Source organism: Protobothrops mucrosquamatus, unplaced genomic scaffold (genome assembly GCF_001527695.2).
Source record: "Protobothrops mucrosquamatus isolate PMUCROS unplaced genomic scaffold, P.Mucros_1.0 scaffold_138, whole genome shotgun sequence".
Classification (NCBI taxonomy): domain Eukaryota; kingdom Metazoa; phylum Chordata; class Lepidosauria; order Squamata; family Viperidae; genus Protobothrops; species Protobothrops mucrosquamatus.
The window spans coordinates 21,521-35,141 of record NW_015386214.1 but is presented as its reverse complement, the minus strand read 5'-3'; the positions used below and the strand labels follow the sequence as shown (position 1 = coordinate 35,141).

The 13,621-nt window shown below is 37.9% G+C and overlaps 1 protein-coding gene across 1 annotated transcript in view; it reads right to left on the bottom strand.

The window, feature by feature from the left end:
* Window positions 1-1,543: 1,543 nt before the first annotated feature.
* The window catches only part of CAPN14 (calpain 14), a 32,058-nt gene continuing 19,980 nt past the window's right edge, over window positions 1,544-13,621 (bottom strand). The window contains exons 11-17 of the mRNA XM_015818515.1: window positions 12,832-13,034; window positions 11,563-11,599; window positions 8,494-8,550; window positions 7,452-7,503; window positions 2,677-2,741; window positions 1,797-1,865; window positions 1,544-1,597 (exon numbers count right to left, since the gene is read on the bottom strand). Of these exons, the coding sequence (XP_015674001.1) occupies window positions 1,544-1,597; window positions 1,797-1,865; window positions 2,677-2,741; window positions 7,452-7,503; window positions 8,494-8,550; window positions 11,563-11,599; window positions 12,832-13,034 (537 nt within the window). The remainder of the gene's footprint in view (window positions 1,598-1,796; window positions 1,866-2,676; window positions 2,742-7,451; window positions 7,504-8,493; window positions 8,551-11,562; window positions 11,600-12,831; window positions 13,035-13,621) is intronic.

Below are 13,621 nucleotides of genomic sequence, written 5' to 3'. Positions count from 1 at the left end.
TTGCTACCTTAATTTCTGTTTACCTGTTTCTTGCATAGCAACACGCAATTGTAACTGATCCAAGGTTCCTAATTGATGGGTATCGTTTCTCTGGAAAACTTCCTGCCATGAGAGTTTCAGGAGAAAGAGAAAAATTAGTAATATGAAATCACGCTAAGCAGCTAGTTTCTCTGCTAGTCCAGCCTTCCATTAATGTCTTCTTTTTCTTCAATGACCCAAGAAAATTGCTATGATCCAACTTTAGCTAAAGAGAGACTGAGAAATAGCAGAACTCTTAGAGTAATATAAGACAGGAATGTTTCATCAGATATAAAATTTTAAGAAAAACTAAAATGCTTCTTCAGCTAAGGATGTCGGTGTTTTCTAAAACACCCTGTTCTGTGTAAAACGTGGTTAGGTTTGCTGTACTTTTTTTTCCAAAATAGCGAAACTTTCAGATGTTCCCCAAAAGGCACAATTCACAAGGGAGTAGAGATTGGAACATTAGTGTGCTAAATCTCTACAACTGGCAATAATTAAAGAAAGGTATTTTAGCCTATATTTTCCCCATTTTCCTTAAATTAAGCAAATGGGGCGATCATTGGCTAAGTTAGGCACAACATAATGCACATCTGCATGTATGCAGGTACATATGGTGGCTTTTCTTGCCAGTGAATTTGATGCCTTAACTGTAGGGGAAATTGCCAGTTTTTTGTCTTCATTTGTTGCGAATTAGCAATGTTGCTGGTGTTTTGGCATATGGTGGGTGAAACTATTTTACAAAATGTTTCAAGAGAAGCTAAACCTGATCTTGGTGGCTACCATTTGGCTCCCTTTTCTTTCCATTTCAAAAAAAATGCTTTAAATGTTTTATCTTGGAAGCAGCTGTTCCTTTCTCAAACAGCTGTTACCACTTTTTAAAAAGTTTGCTGGGGCATTGGTAGCTGATGAGAAATCCAACAGATGCATGTTACATTGTTTTATTAGAAAAACAAGTCATCCAGGAACTCCAAAAATAAAAACAAAACAAAAAAAGATACATATCAGCAATAGTTGAATCCCAGATTCTGCATAGATTCTTAGAAATCCTTTTCCAGGATCACACATGCAGAGAGAGACTCCAGTTAATCATATAACTCAGTGGTGAGGTCAGGAAATCTTGGAATGTTTATAAGAATGGAATATATATTGCTCATGGTTTTTGTCACCCTCAATTAAATGCCATTATATTAGTCAAATTATGAGATTGCAACAGGAGCCCTAGTGGCATAGTGGTTAAAGTGCAGAATTGCATGCAAACTCTGCCCACAGCCTGGAGTTTGATCCTGATGGGTCTCAAAGTTGACTCAGCCTTCCATCCTTCCATGGTTGGTAAAATGAGGACCCAGATAGTTGGGGGCAATATACAAATACATTGTAAACTACCCAGAAAGTGATGTAAAGCACTATGAGGCAGTATATAAGCCTAAATACTATATAATAGGCTTGGAATGACAGTAGAACCTGCCCCAGTTTGAAGCTGTTTTTCTCCTTACCATCTACCATCTACATTGGAGCTGACAGGTTATAGAAGTAGTTGTGCATAGTGATTCACTCTCAGCTCCAGCACTGATACTGCCTAAAGCAAAAATGGGAGCAAACCTGGAAAAACCATAAAGTTTCCTCTTTCCCCTCCCCAGTGATTTATTGGTGATTTACTGCTCTCTCTCTCTCTCTCTCTCTCTCTCTCTCTCTCTCTCTCTCTCTCTCTCACACACACACACACACACACACACACACACACACACACACACACACACACACACTTTGTTGTTTACCTGGTATAGAAGCAGCTTCTTCCTGAGAAATCTGAATTCTTGAATGCTCAAGGTTCCAGTACTGTTGAGCTGAATTATGCTATTAAGGTGTACAATATGACAGAGAAGGTTGGGACTAGGAAGAGATAGCAAAGCTGGAAACCAAGTTAGCTTGGCAAAAAGCAGGATAGGAATTTGTTTCAGTAAAGCATACCTTGTGTCTAGCATACTCAAAGTCAAAACTAGGTCTTGATTTCGAAGGTCTTTGAATTATGCCCCAAGGAACATTGTACCAATCCCTAAAAGAGTCTCTTCACCATTAATTTCCAAGATTGCAAAGCCAGATGTCAGGCTGAGTAGTCACAGGAGGAAAAATAAACCCCTGTTAGCTCAAATGAATAATTTATAAGGTTGGACTGTTGATATAGATGCATCTAAATCCTGCAGTTCTTCCTAAGGCTTAAGCCAAGCACTCTGGCCTGTTTTACATGCAAAGAGATTCAGACCCACTGGAAGATATTTATTCCTTCCATTCTTTCTCACTGTCCTGATATTATTATGCAGCCCTCATGGCGAGACTATTGGACTTGAGCTGTTTGCAAGGATCTCAATCTTCAGTGTAATACTTAAGGGAAGGACATGTGAATATGAAACAGAGAGATAAGTGAGAGTAGCACAAAACAGTAATGAGAGTCGGGGACAGCATGTAGGAAACCATACACTCATAATACATGAAAGCATATGTTCCTCTCTCTCTTTTTGTCTTTTTTCCCTTTGAGTTCAGAAGAACTGTAAACATACAAATAGATATTAAGTAATTATTACAGAAAAGGGCAAGAGTTGCATTCTTCAGTCAAGCTAGCAAAATATGTGACATGGCTAAGAACCAAAAGGAGGATACATCCAAGAGGGCCAAGATACTACGGCAGGCATCAAGGCTAAATCTCATCCCATAATTTTGATGATCTAGAGGGAAAAAAGAAAGAAATGAAAATGTATAACCACAATACAACCATATTCTCCATAGAAGAGTAGGGGCCTGAGCCAGTGGTGGGATTCAGCCAGTTCGCACCACTTCGGCAGAACCGGTAGCTAATTTTTTGTTGCCGAGGCCCAGAATGGACTTCCGGAAGCGGCATCCACACAGAGAATCGGTTGCTCACATATTTGAATCTCACCACTGACCTGAGCCCATGTATCTTCAGTGTGAACATAAAAAGTGAATGAGCTGCTACATAATACTAACCTGGGTTATTTAACCCTGATTTGTGAATAAACCATAATTTCCCAAGTTCACATATAAAACTAAAAGATAAACTATCCTGTTCTTCACAATGGTCCAGCAATTACTTCTGAGAGGCCTCTCAAATAGATTATAAAGAAAGTCACACAGAGATTCTCTCTCTCTCTCTCTCTCTCTCTCACACACACACACACACACACACAAACATATTTTTAAATAATTTAAGAAAAACTAATATAAAGTAAGAAGAAGCAAGAAGAAGAAAACAAAAAGAAATAAATCAAAGACAAAGCTAAAAATGCAAGAAAGGAGGAAAAGTAAGAGAAAAGTAGAAGAGAAAGAAAAAAGACACAAAGAAGTCGCTTCTGATCTTTCTATCAGTTGCAAGTACATTTATAAATTTACCTTTTACTTTATGGTTTCAACATAACTCTCTGCTTTCTATAATCTCTCCTGTCTAATCATAAAAACCACAATCATAAGCTCATTTTTTTTTCTATTTCATGCAAAGAATCCACAAGGGATTTCTAGTCAGCAAAAAATGTAGCTATTGTCTTCTGTTTAATAAAAGAAATCAATTCCACCATCTAAATTCCATCATCTTCACCAATCATTCATCCACTGTGGATCATACCAAATCTTTCTACCATAGATGCAATAACTTTCTGATGCTCTGGCTCCTGCAGCAGCTATTTGTCAACAGAAGGCTACTTGAGACCTGTAAAGCTATCCTAAATATAATTATCTACTGAATGAACAAGCCTTCATTGGTATGTTTAATTCTCTTTAATTCATTCAATTTATCCTAAGGGTTCCAGCTTGGACACGGTTTTAGATCAATTGCCAAAATAATAATAATGATAATGGCTTTTTCATCTTGGGCTTTTTCATTTTGGCATCTTGGTAAAATGTTACTGCTGTTAATTTCTAGTTCCAAAGAAGTGTGCTTAGCAGGATGTCTAAATGACCTTGGGAGAAGTCACTAGTCTCTTTCTTTTCTGCTTGATTTGTCCCTTGTCTAACTATACCAGCTGAAATAGAACAGGAACATGGATAAATCTTGACAGTTGTGCGTTCTTTCTCCCTCCTGCCCTCTTTCTTTCTGCCTCTCTCAGACAGAATAAATAGGCAAGTTAAAAGCTAGACCCAAGCTGTCCTAGTGATACACGAATGACAAGAAATGAAACAGAAAGAGCATCTAATCTTGTTGCAAATCATGATTATAGATTGCCTGCAGACTTTTACCGAGCAGGCGCCAAGCTCATAACTCACTGATCCCTTCTCTACAGAAACCAATGATGTTTTAATCTCATTATTGCCCTGTTTATTAAATATGAATCATGCACTGTAAAGTTTGGAAATGAAAGCTTTAAAATTGATTGCCTATGAAGAATAAAAGATGAGCCGCACAGCCTGGTTAGTTTCCTTATAGATTTCCCCATGCCTGATGGGTTACTTCGGAAAGATGTTCAAGAGCAATGAAATGGCTGTCTACTCTCACTCTTGGGGAAGCTAAAAAGACTGGCGTGTCCTAAGGAGATGAAGGTTTTGCTTCTGCATCCCTGCTTTTGCTCTGAACTGATGCTACAAAAGCTTTTATCTCATTAACTTCTTGAACAGTTTTCGTTCTTATCCATTCAAGATTTTTCCATCCTATATATCTGTTATATTCACCAAATGCTATGTTTTTGTAAACTTCATATTTCTGGCAGTAAAAAATAAAACAGGAGAGAGAGAGAAAAGATTTTAACCATTTTGCAGCCTACTGCTACTGCTAGCTAGATTACCTAATTTTTTTCCAAATGCAATTAGAATTTAAAATATCAACCGGCTAATAGAAAACTAGCAATTGGTTTAGTTCTTGGACAAAAGATGGTCCTCTGAAATCTGTAAAAGTTTTGGACTGGATATAGAGAGATTCTAAAAATTTTAAATCAATGTGTTTTTTTCTCCCGTTGGACTCCCAACAGTTCTGTTATGTACTACTCTTCTATTACTGCAATTATTTATTGTTGCTTGCTAAAGTTCAACAAAATAATGTCAGAAGAGATTGTATTTAATTGTATTAAACCAGCACATAAACAGCCTCAATTTATCAGACGTTTTTAAAGATTTGTGTGATGAAGGAATCAAATAAATTGTAGCACATGAGCAAAACATCATTCAGGAGTTAATTTCTTGGAAGTCTTTCTAAACCATTAAAATTAGTCAAACTTCAAAAATTGCAAAATGTTTCTTTATTTTAAAGTTTGGCTCTGGGTCTCATGTGATCTTGGTGAGGACCTGACAGACAAGATTACATGGCTGAAAGGTTTAGGCATTCTCAAGTAGAATTTCACAAATATTTCATAATCATATATGAAACCTCATGCAGTTTCATGCAATACTACCAAATCATGTAGGCTTTTGAGATCTTGCAAGTTTTAGCATCTTACTTTAATAGGAGGGGAAGATTCCAGTAGGTACCCTGATATCCTTAAGTATTGCACTCTTGACTCCTGTCCTGTTTTAAAGAGGTTCATAATAAAGTACTACACTTGGACAATCTTCCAAAACAAATGATTTCATTTACAACTTACATTTTCAGCTGATATTTTCCATTGTAATGGATGATGCTATTCTAAAGTATCATGGAAAGTAGATTTGGCTAAAATGTCTACAAATTCAGATTGAAGATATGGATCACTATCTTATGAATTGTTCCCTACTTGGTGGTATTAACACTAAATTTATAAGGAGTATTCTAGGATGCTGTTTGTGTTAAATGCGGAAACAATAGATTATTCATTAGCAGATTATTTTTTACTGTTGTCAACAACAAAGAAAATAAGATGTCTTTTCATTGGTATGCTGAAGGGACCTATTCTTTAAAATAATACAACATGTTTTCTTTTATTTAATCAAAAATAATGTGAAATGTTGGAGATATTTTTGTTATAGTTTATAGAGCCAAGCTTGATTTGAGGGAGGCTTATTTTTTATACAATAGAAATGAAATACTAACATATGAAATGCACAAACATTTGCAATATAACGAAGGCAAGCAATTGTAATAAAAACTCCAGCAGAAACCCAAATGTCTTTGGAAAGGAGATAACATTTTGCACGCTTGCCAGCTTTCAAGTGTATAGACTTCAATTCTCAGAATCCTCTACAATGGCTACGCTTGGCTAAGGAATTCTGGATATTGAAGATCACACATTGAGAAGTTGTGAAAGTTGGGTAAACTAATGTGCTATCATAAATTTAAAAGGAGCCAACAAGCCAGTCATGTAACAAGGTAAGGAAAGAGAAGAGACAGATAGATTAAGGTCTTAAACTAGGGCCTTGAAATCCCAGATCTACCTCCAATCCCACCAGAAATACTAATGTATTCACTGGGTTGTCCTTTTCAGTCTGCCCAGTTTACATCACAGGTTTGTTGCTTGGGGAAAAAAAATAGAAGGGAGTATTTGGCATGCTACCTTGAACTCATTGAGGAAGACTAGGGTGTAAACTTAAATAAATTACCATGCAAGCAGAATGCATTTGGATCCATTGGCTTTCAACAAGCAAAGTCAATGGGGAAAGTCGGATTCACTTCCAACAAATCATGTGATTTCCTTAACCACCAAGGCAAAAAAAAAAAAATTGGCACACTTAATGACGAAATTGCTTACTAATGAAAATCCTGGTGCCAATTGTGGTCATAAGTCAAGGATTACCTATATGAAGATCTGTAGTTTAGATGGAAATGGATTTTCCTAACACTATGAATGCATTTGCATACAGGAACTGTCACTAATTTGCAGCCCTTCTCCCATAAAGAAAACATAATCACTAAACTTGCACTACATGTGTTCTGTTTCAGGAAAAGAGGCATTGAGACGAAGCAACGAGTTCCAACAGTTCTCCTTTATTGCAACACCAACAGAACAGATTTTAAAATGGTGCGGCCCCCCTTTATAGCCCCCCTGCACAATACCTTGCTGGCTAATCATTGCAAAGGCTGGGAGCAACCTTTCTTGTCCCAGGCATCCACATGGTCTGCCCGGGCCAATTGCTGCAGCCTGTGCCTGCTGGCCCAGGACATAACAACATGAGTATGAGTTCACTCGCATTAAAAAAATAGTCTTATTAAGAGCATATAAATGTTGCAGTTTAGACATCTGTAACATGAGACCCTGTGTTATAAAGGATAAAGGGGAAATTAAATCCCATTCTCTTTTAAAAGCCAGTGAGACTAACCTATATATTTATTGATTTAAAATATTTTGCCTACTTTCCTACTTAAAAAGCTCTTAAAGCAGTTAAAATACTTAAAATATGGATGAGTGGAAAGTGCACAGCTTGCATCACTCATAGATGGCATGTAGGTATGTGTGAAAATGTGCATAAAATGTGTATAAAATGTATATAAAATACTGAGTTTTAGAATCCCATACTAGACATACTTGCCATGTTGTTTAGGATCCTTTGCAGCTGCACTACGTTTATTTCAGGATACTAAAGCAGGGGAGGCAAAATTATAGAAAATCCAGTGATTAACATCTTTACATCTAAAATTACTAATGGGGAAGGAAAGATACACAATTGCCCTGTTATCTTTTTTTTTTAATGGAAACCTGAGTTTTCAAAAAAAAATCCATTTTGAATTATGTCAAAGCAATGAAAGATAATGCTTTATCATTTTCAATTTAATTAAAATTAATTTTGTCCCATCTTTCCTCCATCTATTAGACAATGATATACTAAAAATATTATTCTGTTCAAGCATATACAAACTGTCTTATGTTAGATATACTATGTCTGGACTGCAGAAATACCAAAGCTTCAGATTTTCTGTACTGTTACTGTCCTCCATTGGTCCTATAGATTTTTAGTCTATTTATACCAAGCAAGACCATTGATCTATCTGTTGCTGTACTTTCAGCAAGAATTAGCTATGCCTGTCTGGATTTCGGGTCCACCAAGCAATACTCAACTTGGAGTTTGGACCTGACATCTTCAACAGCCCAATATGTGCTGCTAGATGGGATGTTCCATTTATGACATTCTGGACCCAGTGATTATATCATGCAGTTAAGGGATACTGATATTTGACACTGGAGAAGAACTTTTTCCCCATTGGACATTGATGATTGAATCTTCAATAATTTAATTATCAGCAAGGAGGTGGTTTATACTGCAGGCTAAGCCATGGTTTATTAATCATGGTTAGATTCACCAAAATTGCCTGGTTTCATGCAACACACTAAGCACAAATCCATGGTTTGTAAAACATAAGGGCTGAGTTCACATAGCAGAGAAAACTCACACAAACCATTTTATGGTTTAGTTTGCTGTGTGAACCCAATTAGTGTATATTTCCTTTAACTAATAGTTACACACCAACTGACAAATGCCAAGTGGAAAACCCATAATTTTTCTGAGGAACTGTTTTTGGTCAAGCATGTTCAGAAAAAGTACTCAGATGTACCAGAAAGGGATACTCACTTGATCAAAATACTTAGAGAAGAATTCTTTGCAATCTTCATGTTTATCAACTATTTCCTATAAAGAATAAAACAAAAATTAAAAAGATGGAAGGGGAAAATCTGTCCAATTTTTCAGGATGTACCAATATGAGATTTATAGAGTATAGAACAGTGATGGAGAACCTTTTAGAGACCGAGTGCCCAAAAACTGCCCCGCCCCCAGTCTGCCCCCACTATGCCCACCCACCCCCGCCCTGCTCCACCCTCACCCTGCCCGCTCTCAGGGCCATCCATGGCCCGCCGCAGATCACCCAGGTGGCTCTGCAGCACCATGATGGCCACACCCTCTGCCCGCGCCCCGCAGCATCATCTGCTGCCCAGCTGCCATGTGTTTGGGTGCGCTGCTCTGCCTGGGCTGCACCCGGGGGTGACTCTCCTCCAGGAGGGCTGCTGATGAGGAGGGGGCTGTGGTGGAGGTGGGGCTGGGGCTGGGGCGATGGCATGTGTGCCCACAGAGAGGGCTCCGAGTGCTGCCTCTGGCACCCGTGCCATAGCTTCGTCACCACTGGTATAGAATATGTAATATATTCAATAAGCTGAGCCAGAAGCATTGTGGAGCTTTAGTGACTACAGATACACTTGTGAGAAAACCAAAGGTAGAAAAGTTGCTCCTATCTAACAAAGACAAAACACTTGCCTGTGACACTGATATTGCACGTGACATTTGACATTGATGTTGCATGTGAAAATATTGTTGGGTGAACATTCATCATGTCAAGAATATCCAAATCAGTCTCTACCTCAGTGTTTCTCAATTTGGCAACTTTAAGATGTTCTATTCTAGCCAGAATAAAACCCATTGTAGTACCCAACAAGTTAAACAACTGGAGAGCAGATGCAGAATGGGTACCCACAAGCATTTGTTATAAAACGTCTGCCCAACACAATGGGGAGAGAAAGGATGAAACAAGGTACAAGACCAACTACATGGCACACCCTGCCATACATCAAAAACATTTTGGAAGCAGTAGAACGCAACTTCCAATATCTGCAAATAGGCATCATACTCTGCCCAGAGGCTACCATATGAGGACAAATTATGCATTGTAATGCTTGGAGATGAAAGATACTTCCAATGTATTCTACTGGATCCCCTGCATGGATTGCCCCTGTGACTGTATAGGACAGGTGGGGAGAAAGCTAAGCACCAGATTACAAGAAGACAAGTGAGCGGTCAGGCAAACAGATCAGAACTCATTGGTAGCCTCACATTGCAATGAACAAGGACATACATTCATTTTTGCAGTAACTAAGATTGTTGGACAAGCAGATACAAAAACAGCCAGGGAAGTGATTGAAGCCTGGGAAACAGGAGTGCTGATTTACCACCAACTTATCAAGTACTTAGGAGGAAAGGCTTAGCAGCACAAGGAAACAACAGCCAATGACTTAATAGCTGGCCATCAACACCTCAATCAACAACTAAAAAGCCACATACAACCAGGTACCATATAAATACCACACAGAATAGCCCAAAGCACACACTCTGCTAGAGAGAAGTTTCCTAAGGATGAGCTCCAACATGAATCCATAAGCTCAGAAGACTAAACCTCTGATCCCAGTGACTGACCCAGATTGGATCTGGCAACATTATCTTGGGACCTGCATATTAACTTTCATTCAAGAATAGACTTTCCCTACAAGTTACTGTCAGCAACCTGTATCTCACCTTATTTATTAGATTTATAGCCAATCTTTTCTCAGGAATTCAAGGCAGTATATATAGTACTCCCTCTTCCATTTTTCCCTACAACTACAATGTGTGAATTTGGGCTAGTAGTTGGCCCCAAGTTAAGATAACTTTTATTGTCATTTTCTACTGTGGGCACATTGGCACACATTAAAAATGAAATTCTGTTGCATGGTCTCAAAAGTGTACACATGCATAAAACCCATATAAACATGCTATATACAACATATGTATATAACCAGTCAGTTTCCATGGCTAAAGGTTGGCTTGAACCTGGGTCTTTGTGGTCCTAGTCCAAAATCTTAATCACTATATGACACTGACTCCCCAGTTCTAATTATGTATGTATACAATGTAAAGCCTCAGAATCTGGAAGAACCAAAAACTATCCTGCCCTAGAGACGTTATTGATTCTCCATAAATGTGTTTAAGCTCATGAGATAGCCATCTAAGTATACAACATCATCACATTTGTGTCTCCCAACTAAACTGTTAAATTGTTAAACTGTGTGCTGTATAGAGGACATAAAAAAACTTTAGCATCACCTTAATCACTTTATTTGCCATCTGCAATTCATAGATAGCAATTGCCTCATTGATCCATACAATATCTTCAGCCTCTTAAAATTCCCCTTTCCTGAACTTTGGCAACAAATGCAGCTGATTTTCTTTTTTAGGTGAGCCTCTTAGCTTCCCCACCCTTTGGCAGATTTTAATGTTGAAACAGATGAACAAATGAACAGAGACATTGACTTAAACCTCAAGGTCAAAATCACTAGGTTTAAACAGCCTCATGGCCTCTTGAAACTTGGACAGAAAGCATGCTAGCAGCCTTTCACAGTTCTTTTAAAACTGAGATTAAATGATGCTATTCTTAATAGCTGTCTATTTATCTATTCTACCTTAGCCTCAGTTTAGTAAGAGACAGTGCGTGTGTTTTGAATCCCTGTGGCATTTAGCTAGTGAGTTCTCAAGATTTTCTTTCTTGATCAGCTATTATGGTTTAAGTCAAAAGAAATATTCACTGCACATGAGTGATGAAGGAGAGATCTTCCGTTGCCATTTCCACATTATGAAGTACTATGAGTTATATTTCTTTTGCTTTCTGCTACCCTTTAAAAGCACACCGCAAGGACGGCTCAATCACTCCTACTTTTTCTCTAATTTTTATTCTGACATTCAGGTGTCATGACTGACAATCAGAATCCATTTGTAAATTTAGCTCACTGATGGCCTCATCCCCATTCAGGTTATGCCTCTGAGAGCACTTAAGCAGAAAAGAACAAGAGAGCAAAACAAAATAGTAGCTATACGGCATGGTTCCTAATCACATCTCACCTTTGAAAGGACACAGCTGGAGTCTCCACCCAATTCACTTTAAAAAGAAGAAAGAAACCACCATGAATGTTAGAATAATGAAGTGAGTATCCTGATTTATCTAGACTGAGATCTTCAAGCTAGCTGTTATTTTATCTTGCTTAGAAGTATATTTTAGATGTTTAAACTTTAATAAAAATTATTATTAAAAAAACTATTTCACAAAACCCACAAATCTGGAGGACATGATATTCTAAGTTTTGGCGTCTCTGTAATTTGACCTTGCTTGGAGACAGTACAATTAATAGCACCCATCTGTTTCTGACTGGAAATGGAAGACCTCCCAAGAAATTACTATCAGAGAGAAACTTTCATATATCCTCTTCTTTTCATACATATCCTAAAAGCATACTTTTTATAGTGGAATTCACTATAAGAAGTCCTTTTTTAAACTACACATAGACAACACATACACATTGACAAATGCCATTTGTTTTCTTTTTCTCTTTCTATGCAGAAAACCTATACAACAACATCTTTAGTGGAAAGAGACTTTAATTTTGGCCCTCCATTTCACCAAGAGTAGGTCTTGATCAGGATTCTTAAGAGCTGCTGCTTCTTCTACCATCTTGATGGAGACAGTACTGGAGTCAAGAGCATGAGATAATTAATTTGTGGATTCTCTTTTGTCTTTCCTTGGACAATCATAGTAATGGCATAAGTAACAAATTGAGAAAAATCAAGGAGAGACATCACCAACCTAAGGTCACATAGCAGGCTGCATGAGTGATTTTTAAGACTCACAAATGATGGAGGACTTTTAGGTTGCCCATGCAGTTGATTCAGATGAGCAGTAACAGAAGCCTGATTGGGGTAGATTAACAAATCGTTCTGACACCCTCCTCCAAATTTTCTGGTGAAGTGAAGAAAACTTTGGATAATCACAGTGGATTGTGTCTCGAAGGATTGTGAGTTCCCTTGTTACTTTAAACCAATTTCTCATCTTGGAAATCTTTTACTTATTTAGCATCCGCATCCAGATGGCAAATCTCTATAAAATACAGAGTATTTCATACAGGCCTGAAATCTGCACCGAAAGATCTACTGGTTACCTAATTACCAACCTCAATGTGCCTGGTACTTCATAGCATGCTAAATTATGAATGTGGTGAAAAAGGAGATAAAGGGGAGCAGAACTGCACAGGGAGGCACAGAGGTTTTGCTGGCGGAATTAGAATGGGAAATCTGGGTGTTAGGATGGTCTTTGCAAACTAAGAAAGGAGTTCTTACCGCAAGCTGTGCTTTCTGGAGAAGATTCGCAAGATGAACTCTGACTCCTGATGAGGTTCCAAAGTAGAGGGAACCACCACATACGTCCCAGGAGGGAGGCGGAAATCCTGAGTCACTTCCCGATTATTCACAAAGAGCGATTGACCCAGACGTGCATTCCAAATGAAGAAAGAAGGAGGCAGCTTTTTATTGTTATCACAGGACTAAAAAAATTAAACAACAAAATAAATTAAGAGCATTTCTCGTGATGACTGAGAATTTTTTTAAAAAAAAATAGAAGGGAGATTAATGGTTTACACATTCATGCTGCTCACAATATTGGCTCAGGCTCTGGGAACAAATATACATACCAACCTGTTCCTGTATTAAAAACAGATGCTGGAGATCATTTCTAGATATTTCTAATGAAATGCAACACTAAAAACCATACTGGAATATTTAAAAAATAATAATATCAAGTGCAGATTTTCACTGGGGATGGGTCAGGTTTTCCTCCTTCTCCTGACACTTTTTGCCAACCTACTCCCTATACCTAGAATATTAGTCAATTCAGCCTCCCCACCAATAATATTCTAAAATGCATATTGCATGTTTTAATAGAAATTAAACCTTTATGGCCAAACCAACAAATATTTGAGCCATTTAATCATTTCCCCATGTTATTCTTTCCTCAGTTTCACTTGCTTCCCTTTTGCCCTATGCTTTCTTTGGGTACAGTTTTAAGCCCTCTGAATAATCATTTCAGAACAGCTTTCAAGGGACCCTCCAAGACCTTGTAGAGACAGGACTT